The sequence below is a fragment of the Gracilinanus agilis genome, chromosome 4 (assembly GCF_016433145.1).
Source record: "Gracilinanus agilis isolate LMUSP501 chromosome 4, AgileGrace, whole genome shotgun sequence".
In the NCBI taxonomy this organism is placed as follows: domain Eukaryota; kingdom Metazoa; phylum Chordata; class Mammalia; order Didelphimorphia; family Didelphidae; genus Gracilinanus; species Gracilinanus agilis.
The window spans coordinates 13807955-13834498 of NC_058133.1; the positions used below are offsets into that span (position 1 = coordinate 13807955).

Sequence of the window (26544 nt, forward strand, 5' to 3'; positions counted from 1 at the left end):
AAGGAAAGGAAAGGAAAGGAAAGGAAAGGAAAGGAAAGGAAAGGAAAGAAGGAAGGAAGGAAGGAAGGAAGGAAGGAAGGAAGGAAAGAAGGAAGAAAGGAAGGAAGGAAGGAAGGACTCCCCATGGACTGGAGGCCCCCCGCAGTTCAGAACTCCCAAACTGAAGTGATCCCCCGGCTTCAGGCCCCCCTAGTCGCCGGGGGCCCAGGCGTGCGCCGCCATCTTCACTTACTTTTGTTGATGGGGTCAGCCATGGGGATGCCAATCCGGATACAGTTGGCAGCCTCCGGGCTCTCTGGCTGGGGCAGGTCTTCGCAGTTGGGCAGTTTGAGCCTCATGAGGATCATGGGATTGGATCTGGCGAAAATGTACTCGGTCTGGCAGAGGACGTTCTCCAAGATCTCGCACTCGTCCCGGCACAGGTCTCTGGGCTTCGGGGCGGCCGAGGTCTCGTCGCAGTAGGGGAAAGCGTAGTGGCAGAGAGACGGGATGGCAAACTGGGAGCACTTATCCGACAGGTGGCTGGACGTGCCGATCATAGTGAAGGCCGCTGAAAAGCAAACACCCAACGGTTAGCACGTCCTTCCCGCGTCCAGGCACTGGGCTGAGTGCTGGGGATGCTGGACGTCGCCAGCCCCTGCCTTCAGGAACTCGGCGTCCTGATAGAAGTGAGATGAGCATTTACTCTGTATACAAATCATCATTATTATAGCTAGCTTTTATAAAGTGCCAAGAACTGTGCTAAGTACTCTAAAAATATTTTCTCATCAAGCAAGTAGGTGGCTCAGTGGATGGAGAGCCGGGCCTAGAGACGGGATGTCCTGGATTCAAATCTGGCGGGGTGACCCTGGGCAAGTCACTTGACCTCCATGGCCCACCCTTACCACTCTTCTGCCTTGGAAACAATACGTAGCATTGATCCTAAGATGTAGCTTCGGAGATCAGACAAAGCGGTAGCTGGGCTGTTTCTTGAAGGAAATGCTAGCTCGCTGTAGGGGGGGTGAGAAGGGAGAATACTGCATCAGGGGCAGCCAGGGCTGGACGTGAGAAATGGAGCATCTGGGGGAGGAGGGATAGCAAGTGGCCAAAGAGCAAATGACAAGACGGGAAGGGCAAGAGGAGGCCATATTGTGAAGAGGCCGGCCGAGGCGTTTATATTTGATCCTAGAGCAGAGCTGAGGAGCGACGGGATGAAATCTGTGCCCAGGCGGAGAGCCGGTTCTTAGGATTTGGGATTAGCCTCGTCAGTCATTTGGGGTCACAGGAATGAGAGCCGGAAGGGGCCTCGATGGACCCTCGTCCGTGTGGTCGTCGATCCTGCACCTGAACAGGGATCCCTCGACAACGCTGGGTGTCCCCTGGGTGTCCACTGACCACCAGAGGCCCACGTTTTAGCTGAGCGTCTCTCAAGGTAATTCACTTCACGTTAGGGCAGCCCTTACGGCGAGGGAATTGTCTCTGTCCATCCCCTCGATCTATCCTCTGGGGCCAAGCAGGGCAAGCCGAATCCTCCCTTCTGCATTCGTGCAGAGACAACCTGGCTGAAAATTAGAGGCACCCAAGGCTGGCCAGCAAGTCCCGGGGAATGTCCCAACCAGAAGAGCCCCTTTAGAACTCCCCAGTCCAGATCGCGCCTTTTTACAGAAGGCGTCGTGCGGTCTTGGGGAGCCAAGCGGAGGCCTCCCAGAACACGCTGGCTTCTACACTGCTCTAGAGAGCTATGACGAGTCAGTCTGTGGGTCAGTCAACATTTATTAAGCTCCCACTACACGGCAGGCTCTGTGCAAAGCCACGGGAAATCCCTTTTCTTTTTCTCCCAACTAACTTGCAGTGTGACCTTACATAAGTCACTGATCTTTCTGGGGCCTCCGTTTCTCTCCTCTAAAAGGAGGCATTTGGACTAATTAATAATATTAGTGAGAGTTTTATAGCACTTTAGAGTTGCCAAGTTGTACATATCTGAACTCATTAGATCCTTGCCACGACCCTGGAAGGCAGGGCTATTCTTAGCCCTATTTTACAGATGAGAAAACTGGGACCAAGAGAAGTTTAAGGGACGGGCCCAACATCACACAGCTCATAAACATCCGAACCAGGATTCGAATCCAGGTCTTGATAACTTCTGGCCTTGTGTTCCATCCACTGCTCCTGAAGTCCCTTCAGCCCAAAGGACAGGGAAACCCTCGTCTCCTTATTCCTGAAATCCATGATGCTATAATATACACTGAAATCTCTTCTCGGGCCCTTAGTAGTGGCGTGTCCCTGGACGGATCACTTTACCTCAGTGTCGTCATCTGTAAGTCCAGAGGAAGACCCCTGCCCGCTCTAACTCCAGGATCCCCTGATTTTCCGAGGCCCCCCGATGTAACTCCTCCCCGAGCTGGTTTTCTCAGCACTACTCAGGGTAATGCTCTAGGCTCGGCGTCCAACTCCCAGCAAGTAGCAGGGAAACCTTCGAGATAGCCAATAAAACTGCCATTCAGTCTCCCGAGGTTAGTTTGGAGATCTCTGGGTCAGCCTGGATCCTGTTTCTATCCGAGTCGAACACCGCTGGGCTAGCCCGGGCCTCTTTTGGACTCTTGGCCACGATGGTTACAAAGGCCGGCCTTGGAGCCCCCGAGAGGGGGATCTTTGTAGAGAAAGACTGTGAAAGGAGCCCCTGCCTTGGATACAACCCATCATCGGCAGCTCTTCTTTCCCTGACACCCCTCCCCCACTTTATAGATGAAGAAACATGGATGAAGAGGGGAAAGTGACTTCACCAAGGCCATACAGCTGGCAAATACCAAAAGCTGGACTCCACCTCAGCTCTTCCAACTCCAACCCAGTGGCTGTGGTTTTTCCCCCATTGTTCCTGTCACTTTTCTAACAAAGTCACGTAGAAATACTAATTGGGAGGGATCGTGTGCATTCAAAAAAGACTATATGAAAAGCAAAAGGTGCCCAAGTGTTTGAGGCACTACGAGGTACAATGGAAAATGTGCTCTATTTGAAGGGAAAGGCCCCGGATTCGAATCCTAGCTTTGCCGTGGGCTGCCTCTTTCAATCAGACATTTAACTTCCTTGACCTCAGTTTCCTCATTGGTAAGATGACGAGTCTGGACTAGACCATCTCTAAGGTCCCTTCCAGGCCTAATCTGGGTTCTGAGATATCCCACAGACTTTCTGTGAGTCTGGAAAAAAAGTCATTTTGGTCAGATTGGTGAAAAGTAGCCAGGGGTCTGCATGGCTCGCTTTAGAATGAACCCACATACCTAGGCTCAGACACCCAAAGGAGAAGAGCCCTCGGAGGCTCGGAAGCCCGAACTTTGTCATTTTCCTGCAGGGAAATCGGAGTCCCAGAGAGGGTTCGAGGGGGACACCCGGGAAGTTGGGTGGCAAAGCCTGGATTCAAGCCCCCCCCCTTCTCCCCCTCTTCATGGGAGGGGTCTGTCCAACTTGCTTGGTCTCTCTGAGCCTCAGTTTCCCCCCCTGTAAAATGGAGTTTCAGGCATTGGCTGCTCCGCAGGTGGAGGAGAGGCTGGCACTTTGGAAGCCACGTAAAGCAACCGCATTGAGTCAGACAAACGGTTTGCCTGACCGACTGCCACCAAGCCGGGGCTGGGGCTCAGCCTTCCCTCCCACAACATCCATTCACCGGCTCCGAATAAGCACCTACTGTGTGCCAGGACGCCCAGGGCGGCCACGAGGCTGCCTGCCCATCTTCCGAAGAGTCTCCCATTTCCTTTCTCTCCTCCAAGGAGACTCCAGCCAGAGCCTCCTCCAGGGCCGGCCCGTCTGGGCTTGTTAGGGCTCTCCTCGGGGTCCGGCACGGAGCTTCGCCCCAGCCAGCGGCTGTTGGCGGAGGGACTGCCGGAGGGCCGCGGAATCCCCGTCGGGGCGGACCTACCTGTGATCTGGTTTTCGATTTCGCCCTGCATGTGCAAAGACTCCATGTAGACGGTGCGGTTGCCGATGAACCTGGCGCACGCGATGCCCCGGTAGGGCTGGCAGAAGCCGTCTTCCTCGTACTCGTCCCTGGAACAAAGCAGAGAGAGAGGGTCAGTGAGGGGGCGGCCCCGGAAGTGGCCTCCCCAGACCGGGATTGCCATCCCGCCGTTCCCTGAAGCGTCACCAGGGGGCGCCCTCGCGCATGGTTTAATCTTCCCGACTCGGGGTCAAATCTCTGAACCGCCCCAGCATCGCCCAAAGCGTCCACCAGTCGCAGAATTCCAGAAGCTCCAAGTCTGAAGGAAACTCCGAAGTGGCCTTAGCCCGGCTGGACCTGAGCGACCATCCTGGGTCAGGGGGCAGCCATGGAGTTTCCAGCCAAAGCACCAACGGAGGAGTCTCTCTCTCTCCTTCGGCCAGTACTCAATTTTTTATTAGTTACTATATTGTTATTAGCTAGAACCAACATCAGCTAGATAGTGCCGTGGATGGAGGACCAGCCCTGCAGCCAGGAGGACCTACTGGGTGACCTTGGTCAAGTCACTGCACCCCGTTGCCTCAGTTTCCTCAGCAGTCAAAGGAGCTGGAGAAGGAAATGGCCAACCACTCGAGGACCTCTGCCAAGAAAACTCAAACTTACCAAAGACCAAACAGCATATTCTTAACAAAGTTAGACGAGTTCATCCTTCTACGAAGCCCAAAGTGACCTCTGCCTTCTGGGTTCAGATTCGAATCCTTCCAAGTGGCAGCTTTTCAGATACTTGCGTAGGGATCCCTGGGCTTGGAGTCCTCAAGACCCAAGGCCCGTTTGGCCTTGACCCCTCACTAGCTGCGTGACTCTAGTCCCGTCGGGAGGATCAAATGAGCCAATGACAGTAGCGTGCCTAGTGCCGAGTCTTGCGTAGACTGGCTGCCTGCTCACTGCTTTCTCCTCCTCCAAACGCTCCCAGGCTTTTGTGCCCCTCCTTACAGGGCCTGCTTTGCGATGGGGAAGCCGTCCTTTGGGTCCTCTCTGGCTTGTCCTTTGGGTCCTCTCTGGCTTGTCCTTTGGGTCCTCTCTGGCTTGTCCGTGCCTTTCTAAAATGAGGCTTCTAGACAGGAGACCTCACACCGCACATGCTGCCAATGACTGTTGGGCCACGCAGGGCCCTACCGACGGGTCAGAGCGCCATAGAGAAGGTGGAAGCTCCCAAATAAAGACCACGAAGAGCGATTCTGACTTCCCCACGGGACAGGCCACCCTTTCTTTAAGTGCTTGAAGGCAGCCCTCGTGCTCGCTCTGGTCTTCTCTTTTACCCACTAAATACTTCCATCTTTTTTTCAAAAGCTCTTCACAATCAATCACGATCCTAGAACTTGGGACGGGGAAGAAGAGCTGAGGGTCATTTGGTCCAGCCCATACCAGGAATGCTCACATTACTTATTCAAGGCATCTCTCCAGCCTTGGCTTGAAGGTGTGAGAAGGGCCACCAAGGAGGAGGCGCCCAGCACCTCCCCAGGGAGCCCATTCCCAACAGCTCCAGTTGTTAGGAGGCTTTCCCTGACAGCCAGCTTCATCTTTCCTCTTTCCAGCTGCTACTCATTCCTCCTTGTTCTGCCTCCTGAGCCCAACAAGAACATACTGACCTACCAGTCCTTCTAATAATTAAAGGCAGCCATTAGAACCCTTTTTCCTACCACCCAAAGTCTTCTCCCGGTTGAACATCCCCAATTCTTTCAATTAATCTTTTTTTTTTCTTTAAACCCTTAACTTCTGTGTATTGGCTCCTAGGTGGAAGAGTGGTAAGGGTGGGCCATGAGGGTCAAGTGACTTGCCCAGGGTCACACAGCTGGGAAGTGTCTGAGGCCAGATTTGAACCCAGGACCTCCCGTCTCTAGGCCCAACTCTCAATCCAGCTGCCCACTCCTTAAATTAATCTTAATATGACATGGATTCAAGACCCTAAACCAGTGATTCCCAAAGTGGGCGCCATCGCCCCCTGGTGGGTGCTGCAGCGATCCAGGGAGGCGGTGATGGCCACAGGTGCATTTATCTTTCCTATGAATTGCTATTAAAATTTTTTAAAAATCCATTTCCAGGGGGCTGAGTCATATTTTTTCTAGAAAGGGGGCGGAACCCCTGCCCTCAACCATCCTGGTGTGCCCTTCCTGAGCACTCTACCTTATCACTCTCCCTAAGCTCTGGGGCTCAGAACTGAATGCCATTCTCCCAATGAGGTCTGACAATGGCAGAGCACAGTGAATGCTGTCCCTCCGCTGTCTGTGGCAGCTTTGCCCCTCCTCCTGGAGCCCAAGATGGAATGAGGTTTTTTGGTGGCCCCATCCTACTGCTGGGGGCAGCTGAGTGGCTCAGTGGATTGAGAGCCAGGCCTAGAGACTGGAGGTCCTAGGTTCAAGTCCGGCCTCGGACACTTCCAGCTGTGTGACCTTGGGCAAGTCACTTGACCCCTACTGCCCACCCTTACCACTCCTGGGCCAAGGACAGTCCCTAGCCCGGATGAAAAAGGAGGAGGGTTGGGCGTGGGGCTAGCAACCCCACCCTGTAAAAACTACATCTGCTAAAGAAACTGCAACCTAAAGTAGGGGCAGCTGGGCTAGCTCAGTGGATTGAGAGCCAGGCCTAGAGAAGAAAAGGTCCTAGGTTCAAGTCCGGGCTCAGGCACTTCCCAGCTGGGTGACCCTGAGCGACTGTGTGTCCCATTGCCTACTGGTTGTGGCCCTATGCTCCTAGAATGGAGTCCCAGGATAAAAAAAAAAAAAAATCCTACTGCTGACTCATATGGAGTTTGCGGTCCACTAAGATCCCCAGATCCTTTCAGAGCAGTTGGTCGGTCTAAGTTAATCTCCAAGCCTTCCCCATCTTACACTCATGGAGCTGATTTTTTGTACTCAAGTGCAAGACTTCACATTTATCCCTACAGAATCTCAGTGATTGAGAGCCCTTGTCTGTCTCTGCCCATCATTCCCAGATTTGGGTCATCCACGTGTTTGGTCCGCCTATCGCCTCTGCCTCTATCCAAGACAGTGAGGAGGCCCCGGGCCCCAGGGTACCCTGCTGAACCCTCCTCGCCTGTTTGGGTTGAGCCGAGACTCTTCTTTGAGTCTGGAGAGCTGACACATACGGCATCCACCTCTTCGTACTATCTTCTCCTCCACATCTCTGTCTTCTCTACAAGAGTCAGATGAGCCACGCCATGGAACGCTTTGGTAAAGTCAAGCTGCGCTCAGTCTACAGGAGGGCTCCCTCCAGGCTGGCCATTTTTAGTTGAGGGTTCTCCATCCATTTTCCTTTGCAGAGAAAATCCAATGGATCTTCTCTCCTGCCCAGCAAGCCTTGAACAACTCTGGCTGCCAGTCATCCTCCTCCCATCCTCCCAAGCGAATCCCTTCAGCGACCCCCCCCTTCCCCCCGTTTCTTCCAATATAGCTCAGGGAAACCTTCGTTTACAGTAAAACATTCCTTTGGGGTTTTGATCTGCCAGTTCAAGCAGCTTCGACTCCCTAAAAGACCTTCCAGAGACCAAACCCACCCGGATTACAGGAGAAGATTCTCACTGCTGCTGCTGCTGCTGCTGGCAGAGGAGCAAATAACGTGAGGAAACAAACAGGAAGTCCAGGAGGATCTCATCCATTATGATTCTGGGGCAAAGATTCTGTTTTATTAAGGGCAAAGGCTTGGGAATGGGGATACACGTATGCCCATGAGCATGGCCCCAGGGCTACAGGATCTGAGTTGGGTCAGAGGCCACCTGGGAGACCAACAATTAGAGCTCAGGATCAACGACCACTAAACTGCTGGCAAGATTCTTCTTAAGGGTGAACCCTAAAGATCTGAAATGAGCAATTAAAACCAGCAAGTGAGCTGGAAAGGGGACGACATCCCCCAGTGACTCCAAGGCAGAGGGTATCATTCATTCATTCGTTCATTCATTCATTCATCCATCCATCCATCCATCCATCCATCCATCCATCCACCCATCCATCCATCCATCCGTCCATCCTATTCATCCCATCTAAGACATCAACTTTCAATGTTGTCTCTGCGGTGCACCATTGCTACTGAAAAGAACAGGACAACCTGGTACTCCCAGGGCTTCCTCCCCTGTCCTATACGTGTTATGCCCCCAAGGGAAATGCCCACTTTGTGCAGGAAGGACTCCTCTAATTTCTACATGCTTTCCAAATGCTTGTTATTGAATGACTTTCAATTATTCAATCAACAAACCTTTATTTAGCAGCCCTGTGTGAGCCATAGAGTGTTTTAGGCACTTGGGGGTAAAGGGAAGGCTTACAAAGATTTTCCTAGTTGAATAACCACTTCCCTACCCAGGTCAGGACCCTTTCATTTCTGACTCGGTATCCCCAGCACAGACTAAAGAATTGAGCTTAAAGATGAATAAGGAAGGCCTAGTTGGGGCTATAATTTAATAATACTATTCATCACATTCACATAGCGCTATAATGTTTGCCTGGCCCCAGTGAATCCTCAGCACAACTCGTGACAGGGGAACCACCGGCTTTATTATCCCCATTTCCAAATGCAGAAACTGGTTTAAAGAGATCTAGTACCTATCCGTGATGGTCACTCTTCTAGGGAATGGGAGAGGATGGATTTGAACCCAGGTCTTTCTGATTCCAAGTCTGACCTCTTTCACTAAGGGATATAATTCAATTCAGCAAGCATCTGTTTACTGGCTGCTCTATGCAAGGCGCTATGGGCATAAAAATGAAGACGGGGCACAGCCCTGCTCTCAGGGAACTTACCGTCTAACCGGAGACTTGTTCAGAGAAAGTTGCCCCATCAGGGAATGTGAAGTGAATGCCAGAGAACCAATGAGACAAAAGGAGAGGATTGCTTTTATCTGAGTGTGAGGAAGAGAAGGGGGGGGGGGCAGTTAATGAATAAACATGAAGCTTTCAAAAAAGCCTAATTGCTATCACTTTGTTCCCCTTGATGAAAAGGAAAATTTGGTGGCCACAAATCCCTGGGTGGGTGAGTCACAAGGTGCAAGCAGAGACTTGGGAAGAAGGCTCAATCCCTTGAAAGAGACGGGAGTCATCCTTGCTTCAGTGAGAAGGCAGGTCTGGACAATGGTCCTGTTGGGAAGTCCCCAAAGGAAGAAAGCCATGTGCGTTTCCTGTTCCTAAGCCAGGAATTCTGAACTCGTCTTTGTGCGGTGGACCCCGTTGGCAGCCTGGGCAAGCCTCTGGACGGACCCCTTTCTCGGCACAACGGAATGAAATGCCGAAAATAAAATATCCAGGATTACGCAGGAAACCCATTATGGTGGAACACAATGACCCCAAAATTAGGGAAGCAAGTCCACCAACGCCACCTTACAGAATCCTGGACTAAAACCGTGCTGAGAGAGTCCTGGCTCTCGCTCCTTGTTACTCTATTATCAACCATGAAGCAGTAGGTACTGTGGAATAGTGGAGAGGATGCTGGCCTCGATTCAGAAGAGACCCAGGTTCAAATCCTGTCTATGACACTTCTTGGCTGTGTGTCCAAGGACAAGTAAGGGAACTCTCTCAGCCTCGCTTGTGCAATGGGGCCAATAACAGTTGTTGTACCTGTCCTACGAAAAACGGAAGTTATGCAAAGGGCTGACCAAATGTTAGGCAATTATCACTTTGAAAAAAACAACCCTCTATCATCTTCCTTTTATTTATTAAAGAGAAGGAAGGTTGGGCTGAGAGTCTGGAAACCTCAATTCTTGTCAGTTTATTTGGTCTATTTCATCTTTCTGAGACTCAGTTTCTTCATTTACACAATGGGAACAATAATGCCTGTTCCACCTGACTTCCAGGATTATTGGATCAAAGAAGATAATGAGGGGACAGCTGGGTAGCTCAGTGGATTAAGAGTCAGGCCTAGAGATGGGAGGTCCTATGTTCAAATCCAGCCTCAGACATTTCCCAGCTGTGTGACCCTGGGCAAGTCACCTGACCCCCATTGCCCACCCTTACCACTCTTCCACTCTTCCACCTAGGAGCCAATACACAGAAGTTAAGGACTTAAAAAAAAAGATAATGAATGTGGAGAATACACTTGGAAAAGATTTAAAACATTGAAGGATCAGAGATTTAGAGCTGGAAAAAGCCTTAGAGGACATTGAGTCCAACCCTCTCATTTTTCAGACGAGGAAATGGAAGCTCTCCTTAGAGATTATTTTATTTTCTTTGTCCAGACCTGTGATTTCATGGCTGAAGGAACACACTCCCCAGATTCAGATCAGACCAGAGACTTGCTGTCACTTGTAAATAGAAAAGAGTTGCCTGGGATGCTGGGACTTGTCAAGGTCACCCCCCCCCCCAGCAGGTAACAGAGGAAGCCCTTGAATCCTGGACTTGTTGACTCCAAGGCCAGTTCTATCCATTAAACCACAATGCCAGTCCCTTAGTCCATTCATTTATTCACACCTCTTTCAAGGACTCATGTAATCACCAACTCCTGTAATGGGTCTGTCTGTCTGTCTGTCTCTCTCTCTCTCTCTCTGACTCCTGCCTCTCCCTTCCCCAATTAACTCTCCATGGAGATGCCAAACTGCTCTGCCTAAAATGTGGATCTGACCATGTGACTTCCCTGCTCAGGAAGCTTCAGTAGATCCCCATTACTTCCAGGAAGAAAGACCAAAGTCTCTTTCTGGCATCTAAAGCCCTTCCCAGCCTGGTTCTTATCTATCTGATCCATCACACATTACTGACCTCCCCATCTACTGACATCCCAAGCCAAAGAGCTGACTTGCTATTCCCTGGCCAAGACATTCTACCTCCTGTCTCCAGAGCTTTCACAAGCTCTCTCCTACCTAGAAATCTCCCTCTTCACCTCCTCTTCCAAGAGTCCCCGAGATTCCTCCAAAGCCGGATCAGATGCTCTCTCCTACTTCACATCTTTCTTTAGTCCTCCACGCCCCCAATTACTTGGTATTTATTCTATATCTATTTTCTGGGTACTTGCCTGGGTGCATGTTATCTCCTGACAGTAGAATGCAAATTGCTTGAGGGCAATGACTGCAGTGAGATAACTCACAGAACTGGAAGTGAGCTCAGAAACCCTCTGGTCCAACTCCCTTTTACAGAGAAGGAAACGGAAGGCGGGCGAAATAGTCTGTCCACAGTCACATAGGAGACAATGAGAAAAGCAAGATTTGAACACAGAGCCTCTGAATGCAGAGCCAGAGCTCTTTCCCCTGTACCATCCTGAGCCCTTGTTTTATTTTTTGTCTCTGTCCTCCTCTGCCAGGCACAGTTTGGGGTACTTAGCAGTTGCTTAATACACTGTAAGATATTCATTCAACAAATGTTTTTACTGAGAATCTCCTGGATATGAAGCAATGTGGTATAGTGGGTAGATAACTTGTCTTAGTTTGGCACGGTCTGGACATAAGCCTCTGAAGCAAGTCACTTAACCACTAAGCAGCTCTCTCTCTCTCTCTCTCTCTCTCTCTCTCTCTCTCTCTCTTTCTGCCTCTGACTCCATGTGATAGATATAATTTGTCTGTCTGTCTATCTATCTGTCTATCTATCTGCCTATCTATCTATCTATCTATCTATCTATCTATCTATCCATCCATCCATCCATCCATCTATCCATCTCTGTCTGTCTCTGTCTCTCTTTTTTCCCTCTGACTCCATGTGATAGATATCATTGTGTCTGCCTTTCTATCTATCTATCTATCTCTCCATGCATCCACCCACCCACTCATCCATCCATCCATCCATCTCTGTCTGTCTATCTATCTATCTATCATCTATCTGTCTATCCATCTATCTATTATCTATCTATCTATCTATCTATCTATCTATTTATCTATCTATCTATCATCTGTCTGTCTATCCATCATCTATCTATCTATCTATCTATCATCTGTCTGTCTATCTATCATCTATCTATCTATCTATCTATCTATCTATCTATCTATCTGTCTGCCTGTCCATCCATCCGTCCGTCCATCCATCTCCTCATGGATCATCTATCTATTATCTATCTATTATCTAACTCTCCATGCATCCACCCACCCACTCATCTATCCATCCATCCATCTCTGTCTGTCTATCTATCTATCTATCTATCTATCTATCTATCTATCTATCTGTCTGTCTGTCTGACTGTCCATCCATCCGTCCGTCCGTCCATCCATCCATCTCCTCATGGATCATCTATCTATTATCTATCTATTATCTATCTCTCCATGCGTCCACCCACCACTCATCCATCCATCCATCCATCCATCTCTGTCTGTCTGTCTGTCTCCTCCATCCATCTAGCTCTCTATCACAATGCACAAAAGATAATGGCTCACTTTGGTAGGAGCCTTTCGGGATCAGGGAGTCTCCTGTGCCACAGCACACCCCAAAGCCTGCCTCTGTTTCCTAATGACTGTGCCTTGGCCCTTCCATGTGGGAAGTCAAGGGGCCGCTGGAGCAGCATCGCCCAGTCAGAGCAAAGCTGCAAGGCCGGGTCGGTGGTTAAAAGAAGCTCGTTTTCAGCTGGCCTCGAGCTCCTGTTGAACAACCCAGAGCCTGGGAAGGGAAGGGGCGGCGTGGGGCCCCGAGGCCTTTGGGGTTTAGTCCTGAAAACCCTTTTTACCCACAAAGCTCTTAAAAAACTTAACCTTTGCGCACACACGCACACAGCCATAGATCATGTACGTGCCATACAGACACTGAGATCTTAATGTCCCCCAAATCCGGCAAGCGCTGCCTATGTTTACTTTCATANATCACAATGCACAAAAGATAATGGCTCACTTTGGTAGGAGCCTTTCGGGATCAGGGAGTCTCCTGTGCCACAGCACACCCCAAAGCCTGCCTCTGTTTCCTAATGACTGTGCCTTGGCCCTTCCACGTGGGAAGTCAAGGGGCCGCTGGAGCAGCATCGCCCAGTCAGAGCAAAGCTGCAAGGCCGGGTCGGTGGTTAAAAGAAGCTCGTTTTCAGCTGGCCTCGAGCTCCTGTTGAACAACCCAGAGCCTGGGAAGGGAAGGGGCGGCGTGGGGCCCCGAGGCCTTTGGGGTTTAGTCCTGAAAACCCTTTTTACCCACAAAGCTCTTAAAAAACTTAACCTTTGCGCACACACGCACACAGCCATAGATCATGTACGTGCCATACAGACACTGAGATCTTAATGTCCCCCAAATCCGGCAAGCGCTGCCTATGTTTACTTTCATAAATCCTACTGTTAATGCTGAAGTCTTCTTGGCTTTCCTTCTCTTTGGGCCATAAAATTAACCCAGCTTTTATAGGGTAACTAATACCCCAACCCCACAGGGAGAAGGAAGGCGCTCACATGCCCTCAGATCCAGAACCAGCCCCAGGGGGAAGCCAACCCCCGAGGGTGGCTTGAGGTGCCCGCTGATGCCGAAATATGGGGCTCCCCCGAGTCTGAGGACGTCGGTGCCATGAACAAATCCCTCTTCTGCTCTCCCTCCGGCACGGTGCAGAGAGCTCTGCTTGGGACGGCTCTCAGGGCCAGAGCCCCAAGCAGACCCCAGATGGGTCCAATCCTGGCCCTGCAGAGAGCTCTGTATTTCAGAGGCCAGCCTCAAGCGGCACTTCTAATGGCCTTTCCAGAGACGACGCCCCAAAGAAGTCTCTATTCCGAGCTTCTGAAAGCCACCCGGCCGCTCCCACGCGCCCCAGAGCCCAGCTCGACTGCTCCAGTCGTCCCGTATTGCTTTTCTGCACTCAGAAACGTAGATGAAAAAGGTGAATATTCTATGTTGTGGACTTTACATGTGTACATGAACATGTATGTCATTAGACTGTGCATACGTGTCGATCCCGTTATGCTAGTACTAGAGCCGCACCTCAAAGAAGTCAGAGGAGGAGGAAGAAAGGCCTCTGGGTCCCCCAATATTAACAGCAGCTCTTTTCCTGCGAGCCAGAAAGCTGGAGACTCGGGGGCCTTCCTCCTGCTGGGGCCTGGCCGAGCCAATTGTGGCACTCGAATGGAAGGGAATATTATTGTAACCTAAGAAATGATGAAATGGGCCACTTCCGAGGAGCCTGGGAAGGGCTTCACGCAATGAGGCAGAACCAAGTGAGCAGAACTAGGAAAACAATGTCGACAGTGATAGTGACGACGGCATCGCACAGAAAACAGACTCGGGGAGCCTGATCCGCACAGCGGTGAACCCCGAGTCCAGAGGAGGCAAGAAGAAGCCCAGCCTTCGCCTCCTGACTACGAGGCCACGCACTGAACTGCCCAAAGAGACAGACAGACGCGGCTTTTGGACGCGGCCGAGCCGGGGGATTTGCCTTGTCAGATGTCACGTTGCCTATCGAGGGATTTCTTTTTTGGTTTTAATTTGCTTGGCGAGGAGGCGAGGGGGAAGGACAGACTTTTTTTTAAAGCTTGCTAAGAAAAAACAAGACGACTGCTTTTTTCAGACGAGCCCCCAAGTCTCTTGTCCAGCTCCCTTCCCCCCTCCTCCTCTCTCCCCTTGGCCCGGCCAGGGAAGAACGGATCTTCTTCCCGCATGAATCGCTTGACATGGTTCGCCCCAGCTTCACAGTCCTTTCCTCAAGGACCCTCGGCCTCCTGTCTCGTCCTTGCCAACATGCACATTTGGCAAGATGGAAAACATAAATCCTGGAGATGACAAAAGCGCCAGGGCCGGCCCGGGGGATATACATTAGAAGGAGAATAAAAGAGTATTCAGAAAGTGGGACGTGAGCCGAGCCCGGAGAGCCATCCATCACCGTCCACGGCACCAGCACGTGCCATGGGCCGTCCCATCGTATCCCAATTCAAGGGTGCTTTGTGATGGGAGGCCTCGCTTTTCATACGGATGACTCAGTCCCTGGCATTCTTGGCTCTCCCCAGTCTTCTCCACTAGCCATGGGGCAAGGAGAGGAAGGAGTACATTCAGATGGACGCCCGCTAGCTGAAGAAGCATGTGGTCCCTGGGAGGAAGTCATACGACTGTGATTTGGAGCCGGGAAAGACCGTGTTAGAAGCAACTCCCTCCCTTCATAGATGAAGAAACTGGCTTGACCAAAGGTCCACAATTAGCAAGGGGCAGAGAGAGAACTTGAACTCAGGACCTGGGACTCCAAAGTCAGTTCTTTTTCTACCATATTGTCCCCAAAGGGAATAAGATGAGTAAGAGTGGATCTGGGGACATGGTGTGTATCTGACAAAGAGAATGCAATTCCAGGCTTCCAGGGACCTTCCCTGGTGAGTGATGCTATAGAGGAGACATTGGACTCCGGGAAGGGGGGATGAAGGAAGAAACAAATCATCAGAGCTTTAAAGCTAGGAGGAACCTCAGAGGCCAGCTAGCCCAGCCTCCTCATTTTATAGATGAAAAAAGCAGCGTCCCAGAGGCCAGTGACTTGTCCATAGTCACCCCAAGATTAAATTGGGGTGACTATGTTAGAAAATGAAACCACAGTCTCAGAATACAAATCGATGGCTCCATTTCCCCACTGTGATACAGAGGAATATGCAGCATCTCAATTCCTCACCTGTAAAATGGGAACCACAATGATGCCTATGTGACCTCCGTCAAGGGATTAGGGTAAGGAAGGAATCCTTAAAGCACAATAGAAATGTCAGAGAGCTTATAGGGACACAGAAAAGTAGAAAACAAGGCCCAACCTTTGAGAAGTTTATAGTCCAGTGGATTCTGGGATCATAGATTCGGAGCTGGAAGGGATGTTGGTCCAAGCCACTAATTGATGGGTGAGCAAAATTGAGGTTGAGAAAAGGTAAGTGACTTGCTCAGGGTCTCACACAATTTATAAGTATCTGGTGCAGGTTTTGAAACCAAGTCTTCCTGGTATAGTGCTCTATCCATGCTGCCTCTGTATTATTGCACAGATTTCAAATAAGGAAGATAAAACTTAACCAAAGTCCCAGAGCTATTAAATGTCAGCAGCAGGATTTAAACAGCACTCCGGACTTTAAGTTAACTTTCTTTTCTATTACAAAATTCTGGGAGACAGGCAGGTAGGCAGGCAGAGAAGGTCTAATGAGGTCATTTCCTACCTATAGTCATTAGAGGACTAACATGGGAAGGTTTAAGGAAATCTGATTGTTAATCAACTAGAATTTCAAAAGTGCCTTCTGTGTTCTGAGAAACAAGCACTGGTTTGGAAATCAGAGGACCTGGGCTCAAATCCTGCCTTTTCACCACTACCTGTGTGACCCTGGAGAATAATGAACCTCAGTTTCCTCACCTGTAAAATGACTAGAAGGTCTCTGAAGTCCCTCCAGGGCTAGACTGATATCCTTTATGCTAATCCTGCCACAGTGTGAATTGGACAAACCCTGTCCCCTCCCTGGGGCTCAGTTTCCTTGTTTGTAAAACGAGAGGTTGAACTAGATGGCCTCTGAGGTCTCTTCCAGCTCTGAATCAATGAGCCCATAAGCCCCCTTCCTTCTTCCCTGCCAGAATTTATGGAGCACTATCAGCCCCACTTCCCAGCCACCCTACCCCACATCCCCCCAAACTTACTCTTTTAAAATTCAAATACTCCTGAAAGGAATTACACCTGCCAGGGTCCTGTTGGATAGGATGAGAAAATTAGGCACCAGCGAGGAGACCAAAAGAGGCCAAGAAAAGTGAAGCTGGGGATGCTGAGGGCAAATCTGACCTACTTCCTTCTTCTGAGGGCTAAACCTAGGTGCAGTTCAGGGTTCAAATTTCAGCTCCACCACTGTGCAGTGTTGTTACCCTGGGAAAGTCCCTTCAATGAGTTGGTTGGCCATGCTGCAAGCTTTTAGGGAGCATTACTATGGGAAGGCTCCTTGTGTAGAAAAATGTTCATAGCAGCTGCTTTTGTAAAGAACTGGAACCTAAGGGGATGCCCGTGTGTGATAGTAATGGAATACTTTGGTCCTATAAGAAAGGATGAGAGAGACGGTTTCAGGGAAACTTGAGAAGATTTTGACAAACTGCTGTAAAGCAAAGTAAGCAGAACCAGGAGAGTTATAGGTAATAACAATAATATTTTTTAACCCTTAACTTCTGTGTATTGGCTCCTAGGTGGAAGAGTGGTAAGGGTGGGCAATGGGGGTCAAGTGACTTGCCCAGGGTCACACAGCCGGGAAGTGTCTGAGGCTGAATTTGAACCCAGGACCTCCCATCTCTAGGCCTGGCTCTCAATCCACTGAGCTGCCCAGCTGCCCCCAATAACAAAAATATTATAAAGCAATTTCTAAAGATTCCAGAATGCTGATCAGCCCAGTGATCCCAGAGGACCACTGATGAAGAATGTTGCCTACCTCCTGAGAAAGAGGTGAGGAACAAAGTGTGCACAATGAGATCATGTTAGGATATGGCCAATGTGGGAATTAGTTTTGCTCGACCAAACATATGTGTTATGAGGGGTTTTGTTTTTTTCCCCAGAAGTGGGAAGGAAGAAATGCCTTATAATTCAAAGAAAAATTAAGAAATAAAATAAAATAGATGAGGTTCAGCAAGGTTTAATGACATGTCACACAACTAGTAAGTGTTAAAGATGGATTTGAACCCATTTCCTCCAGTCAAGGACATTATCCTCTCCATCAGATTGCCTCTGATCATGCAATGACTAGAACAGCTCCCAGAAGGACCCATCTCAAAACCTGTAAATCCAGAGGATCAAAACTGATAGAAATGGGGGCAGCTGGGTAGCTCAGTGGATGGAGAGTCAGGCCTAGAGACGGGAGGTCCTAGGTTCAAATCCGGCCTCAGACACTTCCCAGCTGGGTGACCCTGGGCAAGTCACTTGACCCCCATTGCCTACCCTTACCACTCTTCTGCCTAGGAGTCAATACACAGAAGTTAAGGGTTTAAAATTTAAAAAAAAAAATTAAAAAAAAAACTAATAGAAGACACTTAAACCAGTAGAAACCACCCTCCACTGGAACGTGATCTCCTTTTCCTTTGATTTCCTTGATAGCCAAATATTCCAATGGATTATTGATGACACAGATTTGGGAGTTCCATCCTGTGTTACTGATTGCAAACCACCTGGACCATCGATATCGTGGGAGTCCTCCTCCTCTTCCCATATGTTTGCCATTAGAGGTTCACTCACCCTTTGCACTAGAAGACTTCATTGCCTCTTTTAGACATCACAGGGCTATCAGTAGAGTGCCGGTCTGCCTGTCATCCTTCCTCCTTGCCACATTTTGTCTGTCACATCTTCCTATGATACGTCTCCTTCTTCTTCTGGAAGTTCTTCATTGGTTAGATGCTGTAGCCTGCTCATCCCCACCCTGTCCCTCTCCATTGCCCTCATCTCCAATTCTTTGGAGAAAGTTTTCCTTTTTTTTTTTTTTAATTTTGTTTTGCTATCTTTGTTTTCTTTTTACGTTGACCACTTTTTCCAATTATGGGAAGCAGATTGGCATAGTATGTGTGTGGATGGGGGCAAATATAGATGCATAATCTAGATGTGTGTGTCTGTATGTTTACACATATGGAAATAGATGTGCATACACACACATAGAGCTAGACAAGCTTTTCTCAAATTGTAAGAGTGTGAAGTCACCTGCTGATGATGCCACACTTGGGAAGTGGACAGTCACCTGGATGAGCATGCACTGTGATTAGAGCTAATTATTACACCGATTTATCTTTTTAAAAACAAAAGATTATTCCATGGCTGCCTCTTTCCCGAAGTCCTCCCTTTCTTTTCCTTTTTAAAAATTCAAATTCAATTTAAGCCACCATCCTCCCCTTTCCCACCCCCCACAGACTCCCTGGCAATAGGCCACTCCAACAAACAGATGAATAATGGGCCGTCATACTTTCCAAGCCAACCCAAAATAGCTGCCTGTGTCAGTCCGGTTGAGAACAGGGAAAGGGATTGGCTGTGCTTCATGGCAGTGTTTTGGAAATACAAGGCTTGCATTTCACTCTGGGGAGGCATGGAAGTTCTCCAGGCTAACATCTCACAAGGGCAATTTCAGGGAAAATGATGCATGCGATATATTTTTATTTCTGTTTTAAACACACACTTGAAATTATAGGGCAGCACTCGGCTTGGGTTTGCAGAAACGCGGAAGATTTCTAATCAGAACAATGGATGGTGTTGTCGCCATCGATTTGGTGGTTCCTGGGGCTGGAGGCTGGAGATTGGGATAGGGCTTATAAGAAACACCCCTGTTGTTCTCTATCTGCCCGAGATCGCCAGGGGTGATGGGCAATTACCTGGCTACTTGGTGGAGTTAATCAATCAATGAGCAAGTATTAGCATACCAGGTACAGAGCTCTCATCCTCAAGGAGCTCACGGTCTAGTTGGGAGAGACAACAAGCACGTCGATAGGTGTCTCCGAGGTGATGGTGGGCGACTGGCAAGGAAAGACCCCATTTAGAAGGTGTTTCTGGATGGGTCTTGAGAGAAAAAAGGAATTCTAGAAGACAGAAGTGAGGAGGGTGGGCATTCCGGCATGCCTTGGGGCAGCCAGTGCAAAGATAGGGAGTGAGGAGGAACCACTTGCATGAGAACTAAGTCATCTAGATGGCCTGGAGTGTGCGCAGTGGAGAATGATGTGTCAAGGCTGGAATGGTGCACTGGAGACAGGCAGGAAGGGTTTGAACATTCAAACAAAGAGTCTAATGGCTGGGACCCGGATCCAGGCTTTTGGACCCCTGGATACTCCACACTAATGCTGGCCTTGCGTTCTTTGTCCAAAGACCCCATGCTGCCTTAATTAAGATGCTTCATTCTACTATTGTGCTCAAAGGAATAATAAACTGGAGGAATTCCACGTGAACTGGAAAGACTTCCAGGAAGTGATGCAGAGTGAAAGGAGCAGAGCCAGAAGAACATTGTACACAGAGACCGATATACTGTGGTAAAATAGAATGTAACGGACGTCTGTACTGGCAGCAATGCAATGACCCAGGACAATTCTGAGGGATTTATAGAAAAGATGCTACCCACATTCAGAGGAAGAACTACAGGAGTGGAAACAGAAGAAAAACAACTGCTTGAACACATGGGTTGAGGTGGACATGATTGGGGATGTAGACTCGAAACTACCACACAAATGCAACTATCAACAATTTGGAAATAGGTCTTGATCAATGACACACGTTAAAACCAGTGGAAATGCGCATCAGCCATGGAGGGGGGAGTTGGGGAGTGAAGGGGAAAGTAAGAGCATGAATTATGTAACCATGTTAACTTTTCAAAAAAATAAATATTAATAAATGTTTTAAAAAAAAAGATGCTTCATTCTGACTGTTCTGAATAACGCAGGCTAGAAAAAGAGGAGAAATCCCCCCTTCTCTGTCTTTATGAATCAACAACCATCCAGCATTCATTAAGAACCCACTCGAAAGCAGTCTGGCACTGTCTAAGAAACAGAATGGTGGATCAGTGGCATAGATCAGATACACAATATACAGGGATAAGTGGCCGTAGCAACCTCGTGTTTGATAAATCCAAAGAGCCCAGGTTTGGGGATAAGAGCTCACTGTTTGAAAAAAAAACAAAAACAACAAACTACTGGAAAATTGGAAACGCTATGGCAGAAACTAGGTCTAGAGCAGGGGTTCCCAAACTTTTTTGGCCTCCCGCCCCCTTTCCAGAAAAAATATTCCTTAGCGCCCCTGTCACATACTATCACCACCCCCTTACAGTTATTCACTGCCCCCAAAAGCACCTGTGGCCATCACTGCCTCCCTGGATCGCTGCAGCACCCACCAGGGGGCGGTGGCGCCCACTTTGGGAATCACTGCTATAGACCAATACCTCATGTCCCATACCAAGAAATGGTCAAAATGGATATATGATTTAGATCTAAGGGGTGACACTGTAAGTAAAGTTAGGGGAGCATAGAATAGCTGACCTGGCAGATCTATGGAGAAGGAAAGCATTTGTGACCAAACAAGAGACAGAGAATATCACAAGGTACAAAATGAATGATTTTGACTACATACAAACAAAACCAAGGTCACCGAGATTAGAAGGCAAGTGACTGGGAAAAAATGCAGAATGAATTTCTCTGAGAAGGGTCTAATTTTTCAAATATAGAGAGAACAAAACCAAATTTATAAGAATACAAACCATTTCCCAATTGTCAAATGGTCAAAGGATACGAATAAGCAGTTCTCAGATGAAGAGATCAAAGCTATTGATAATCATATGAAAATGTTCTAAATCCTGTTTGATTAGAGAAATGCAAATGAAAACAATTCTGAGGTATCATCTCAGATCTCTCAGATTGGCCAATATGATAGTAAACAAAAATGATAAATATTGGAGGAGGGGATGTGGCAAAATTGGGACACTAACGCATTGTTAGGTTAGTTGTGACCAGATCCAAACATTCTGGAGGGCAATTTGGAATGATGCCCAAAAGGCTAGAAAACTGTGCATCAGGGAGACATAGATTCAAATTCCATGTCAGCCACTTGTCTGACAGGTCACAGAAGCTCTGGAGGCTCAGCCCTGGACTCGGGGGACCTGGCATCCAAACCAAGCTCATATATTTACCACCTGGGTAAGCAAATCCAATCACTTCTCTTGGGCCTCAGTTGTTTCATTTGCAAAAGGAAGGTGCTGACCTAGAAGCCCTCTGAGGTTTCTTTCAGCCCTAGATCTAGGGCCCCATGGACTTTTAGTTTCTCCATATGTCAAATGGAAATAATATTAGCACTCACTGCCCAGAATTGCTTTAAGGATCAAAAAAGATGAATGTTTGTAAAAGAAACGTGAGCTTTTATTAAAGAGGAAAAATAGTTCTTTTGCAGATCATGTCCTTTCATAGTCTTTGGTAAGGGTTGGATGATTAAGTAGGATGAGTAATAATAATAGCTAGTATATACACATATATACATACATACATACACATAAACATACGTATTATCTGTATGAAGAAATTATTGATATTGTTTTGAGGTTGGCAAAGCACTTTACAAATGGTCTCATTAGCCCTTCACAACAATCCTGGGATGGAGATGCTATTATTTTCTCCATTTTATAGGTGAGGCAGAGAGAAGTCAATAACTTGCCCAAGGTCATATAGCTAATAAGTCTCTGTGATAGCATCTGAGCTTGGATCTCACTGACACGAGGTCCAGAGCTCTACCCATCATGCTTCCTCTCACTGTCTATCATCATAGGATCATCAAGTTAGAGCTAGAAGAAACCTTAGAGGCCACTTAGCCAATTTCCTTATTTTAAAAATAAGGAAACTGAGTCACAGAGCAGTGATGGATGGGGTTTGGGATATCCATTGTGATCTTTGATTTTCATTTTTGTACTAATTAATAAGAGCAAAAAGCTATTCTTAATTGTGGGTCAAAAGATGGAAAAGACCTTAAAAATCACTTAACCAACCCCTCATTTCACGGAGAAGAAGATGAAGCACGTGTCTATTGACCTTGGTGTCAAAACAATGAGCTGCGCTTGAAATCCAATAGAGCCCAACCTCATTCCAATGAGCCATGCTGCCTCTTGTCTCCATCTTCTCTCCTCGGTTTCCTTTCCCTTTTGTTAGAGCATGAGAAAGGGTATTCTTTTCCTTAAGAAAGGACCCCCCCCCTCTGCCTCAGACACTCCCCAGCTGTGTGACCCTGGGCAAGTCACTTGACCCCCATTGCCCACCTTTACCACTCTTCCACCTACGAGCCAATACACAGAAGTTAAGGGTTTAAAAAAAAAAGAAAAAAAGAAAGGACCCCCCCTCCCAACTGCTGACCAGTGATGACCTGGTTAAAAATGGGGCTCTACATGTTGGGGAAAAAAGGATAATAGATGTCTGAGATAAAGAATCAGTCTGCATCATGGGTCATTGAATAGACGTATTGTAAAGACCAATGATCTCTTAGGTGGGTAGCTGACACCTGGGCAAAATGTGGTGGAGATTTAAGGGGTTTCTGTGGAAAAATTGAGAGTTGAGGGGAGGGGAATCTGTGCAAACAGCTGAGATATAATGTGATGGTGAAAAGTACAAGGTGGTGCCCGAGGGAGTATTGGTTGAATGAATGAGTGAATGTATGAATTAGAAGACGAAAAGAGAAAAAAAAATGGTGGTTTTTCAGGGGCCAAGAAAAAGTCTTCCAGCAGTGATTAAAATTGGAGGGGGTGGAATGGGACTGAAGGAAGAACAGGCTCTCCAGACACTTTAATAAACAGAGCTAGGATTATGCCTTTGACAACTGCCAAGAGACAGAAATCAGAATTTTTCAGTGAGGGGCTGAGTCGGTGAGGAAGATGACCCTGAAGTAAGCCCAGATGCCTTCACCGTCACTGAGAAGCCACAGATCTCTCATTCATTATCTCTCTTTCTGTCTCTCTGTTTCTGTCCTTCTGTCTGTGTTTGTCTGTCTCTTTGTCTTTCTCAAATTCCGAGCAGCTCCTGACTCACCTTAGTGATGCTTTCATCCTTCCAAGGACAGATTCTTTCCTGAATCTGATTTTCACTAATAGGGAGAAACTGGTTTCTGGGATGGAAATGATGGAGAAAGTGAACTACTTCATTCTAGAGTTTGTGATAGAAGAGAGGAAATCCAGGCCTCATCTGGTTTGTATTGTAGATTTGGGGAAAACTGATTTCAAGGACTCGGAGAAAGACAGGTAGGATTCCACGGAGTCAAATGCTCCAGGTGAGGCTGATCCAAGAAGGACAGGAGAAACCCAAGAATGAATTCTTGAAGAAGCAAAGGGAAACAATTCCAAAGAGGAGTAAAAGGGATTTTGTTTGAAGAGACCAACGTGGAAGTACTGGGAACTTAATTTATATTCTAGAAGAAATATGCAGAAGAAGGTGTTAGGTGGCACAATGGATAGAGCATTGGCCTTGGAATCAGGAAGACTCATCTTCCTGGGTTCAAATCTGGTCTCAGACACTTCCTTAGATGTGTGACCCTGGGCAAGGCACTTCCTCCTGTTTACTTCAGTTCCCTCATCTATAAAATGAGCTGGAGAAGAAAATGGCAAACCACCCCAGTATCTCTGCCAATAAAACCCCAAATAGGGTCACAAAGAGATGGACATTACTGACCACTGACCACATAACAACAGATCACAACTTCCATCCCAAAGTTTAGAGGTACTATGTGTCAGAAGTGTCCTTGAATTCTAGTCTTCCTGATTCCAAGGCTGGCTGGTCACCATCCGTTATAATACTTCTTTTCACTAATAGTTAATATTTCCACAACACTTTAAAGTGTGCAAAGTTTTTTGACAAATACTGTTTCATTTTATCCTCACAACCACCTTGGGAGGTTAGTGCTATTATTATCTCCATTTTACACTTGAGAAAACTGAGGCAGACAGAATATAAGTGACTTGCCCAGGGTCACACAGCTGGGAAGTGTCTGAGGTCACATTTGAACTCAGTCTTCCTGATTCCAGGCCTACAATTCTCTCTTGTTATGATTAAACTGGATATAGATGGATATTAAAAGAAGTATTAATATTTTAATTAAAGCCATGTTGGTAAAATAAAGATGACCTCGTGCCTTCTAAGATCTAATTCAAATCCCCCATCATACTTTCTGCCCACCTTGCTCCCTGGTACCCAAGAGGCCGCCTCCAATGACCTCAGGAGTCTTATAAGCTTCTTTTACGGAATCGCACTTCCTGTCTACCTGCATTACAAGAGGGATCATGGGAAATGTAGTTTCCAAGTCCCCTCAACATCCACAGGAAGTTTGTCATACATCTAAATATTTAAAACTCAAATAAACCCCGAAGAACCCTCAAAAGAACCCCCAGAATTCCAAATAACACACTCTTCTATGCCATCTAGCTGCCTAGAATGTAGCAGAGATAGAATGTAATCTCCTCGAGGGTAGGCGGGGTTGTTTCATTTCTGTCTTTGTATTTCCATCCCCCAGAACAATTCCTTGCACACGGATTGTTGGCTGCCTGATTGCCACAGATCAGAAATTTGCAAAGGTGAGCAGACTTGGAAAGGAGTCACATTTCTGAAGTAGAGATAACTTCTTCCTCCAGAAAAAATGGAGGGGAAAAAAAGCCAGAGATCATTAGTTTCAATATGGCGGACCAAATCCAATTTCAGATTTTTCACCGTTAAAACTGGAAATGGGGGGGGGGGGGGTGGGGGGGAAGGAAGGAAGATTGAGTCTTTTCTTCTCCAGTCTAAACATCCTTTAATTAGTCCTCATGTAAAATGGCCCCAAGATCCTTCCTTTCCTTCCTGCCTATGCACAGCCTGCTTGCCTCAGTTTCTTCATCTATAAAATGAGCTCGAGAAGAAAATGGCAACCTGCTCTGGGATCTCTGCCAAGAAGAACCCACCTGGGGGCATTCGCAAGCTTAGCAAACACATCCCAGCACCCAAATACACATGCATACATGTGGCCGCACATACGTTCACAGGTAAACACACCCGCTCCATTTCTCTGGACTTACAAAGAGATTCTTCCCGCAAGAACTGCCCCTCCCCAAGACCAAGCTCCCAGGGTGCATCGGGGGCTCCCGATCAGCCCGCATTGGATTCCTTCCTTCGCTGTATTACTGTAAGCGTGACTAAACCCCCCCCCCCCAACCTATTAACTCCCGGCTTTGTAGTCACTTCCAGTTGGAATGTTCTAATGCTGAAAAAGGGCAGGTTAGTGGAGAAACGTAAACATCCCCGCTGAGAGGTGACGCGGGTTTTCTCCAAGTGGAAGCGCCACATTCGGACCCGGCATCAAATGCATCTCTTTGGCAGGTCATCTCTCGGAATCGTTCTGGGCTTCCTCTGTCACCCGCGAACGTTTCTCGCAGGGCATCCACCTCCTCCTCCCAGCCCGGGGAGCCCGCGGGGCCTCGGCAGCAGTTCACACATTGGACTGAAATGTTGACACCTTTTTCCAGGAGAGGCCGGTTCAATGCTCCACTTTATTCAGCTCAGACGCTCTCCAGGAACAGCGCTTCCCCTCCCCCCCCCCCCCAATCGGAGCTGCTCCCAGGAACTCAAGACAAATTTTGCGAGTGGGGGGGGGGGAATCCCTGGAACCTGGTTGTTCTAAGCGGGTTCTCGCTCTGGGGCGCCCGCAGCTGGGACTCGTTAGAAACTAGCCCTGCAAAGAGTATTTGGTATTTGGTTCTCTTGTATGTCGTTATTCAATAGGAGCTGCGAATCACATGCTCGCAGTTAGGAAAATGTCCCGGTGGGACAAAGCTGTTTGTCCAAAGGTTGGGACGGGAGAGCGGGAGGCGTAGGCGGGGGCACGCGCACGCACACGCAGGCACGCGCACGCCGAGCTTTGGAAGGATCAGGAATTCCCTCCTTTAGGACCAGGGCTAACATCGGAGGACCCTTCTGCCTCCTCAGGAGGCTCTGCTGTGACCCCTGGCTGGCAAGGAAGGGAGCGAGGCCGTAAACACCCCAGCAGCCAAGCCGTGTCTCTCCGGGCTGGGGCAGGAATGGGATGAAAGGAGGCGAGAGAGAAGCAGGAGAGGAAGGAGAAAGGCAGACAAAGGGAGAGAGAGCCCCGAGGGGGACCCTGGGGGTCCGGGCCCTTTCAGGTGCGTCTGGTCCCTTTTATGCCAGCACCTAGGACAGTGCCGGCCACCACTGAGAGTCTGAGGGTTAGGACTGACCCGGGAAGGTGCCGGGGCCGCTCCAGCTTTCCAGACCCGCGAGTGTTCTGCAGTGCTAGCTCTCCTTCAGAGTATTGCTATTACCGTGAGAGAAGCCCTAGACTTA

The 26544-nt window shown here is 48.3% G+C and overlaps 1 protein-coding gene across 1 annotated transcript in view; it reads right to left on the bottom strand.

The window, feature by feature from the left end:
• The window catches only part of ROR1 (receptor tyrosine kinase like orphan receptor 1), a 122316-nt gene that overhangs the window by 21374 nt on the left and 74398 nt on the right, over positions 1–26544 (bottom strand). The window contains exons 6-7 of the mRNA XM_044674771.1: positions 3890–4017; positions 233–550 (exon numbers count right to left, since the gene is read on the bottom strand). Coding sequence (XP_044530706.1) covers positions 233–550; positions 3890–4017 — 446 coding nt within the window. The remainder of the gene's footprint in view (positions 1–232; positions 551–3889; positions 4018–26544) is intronic.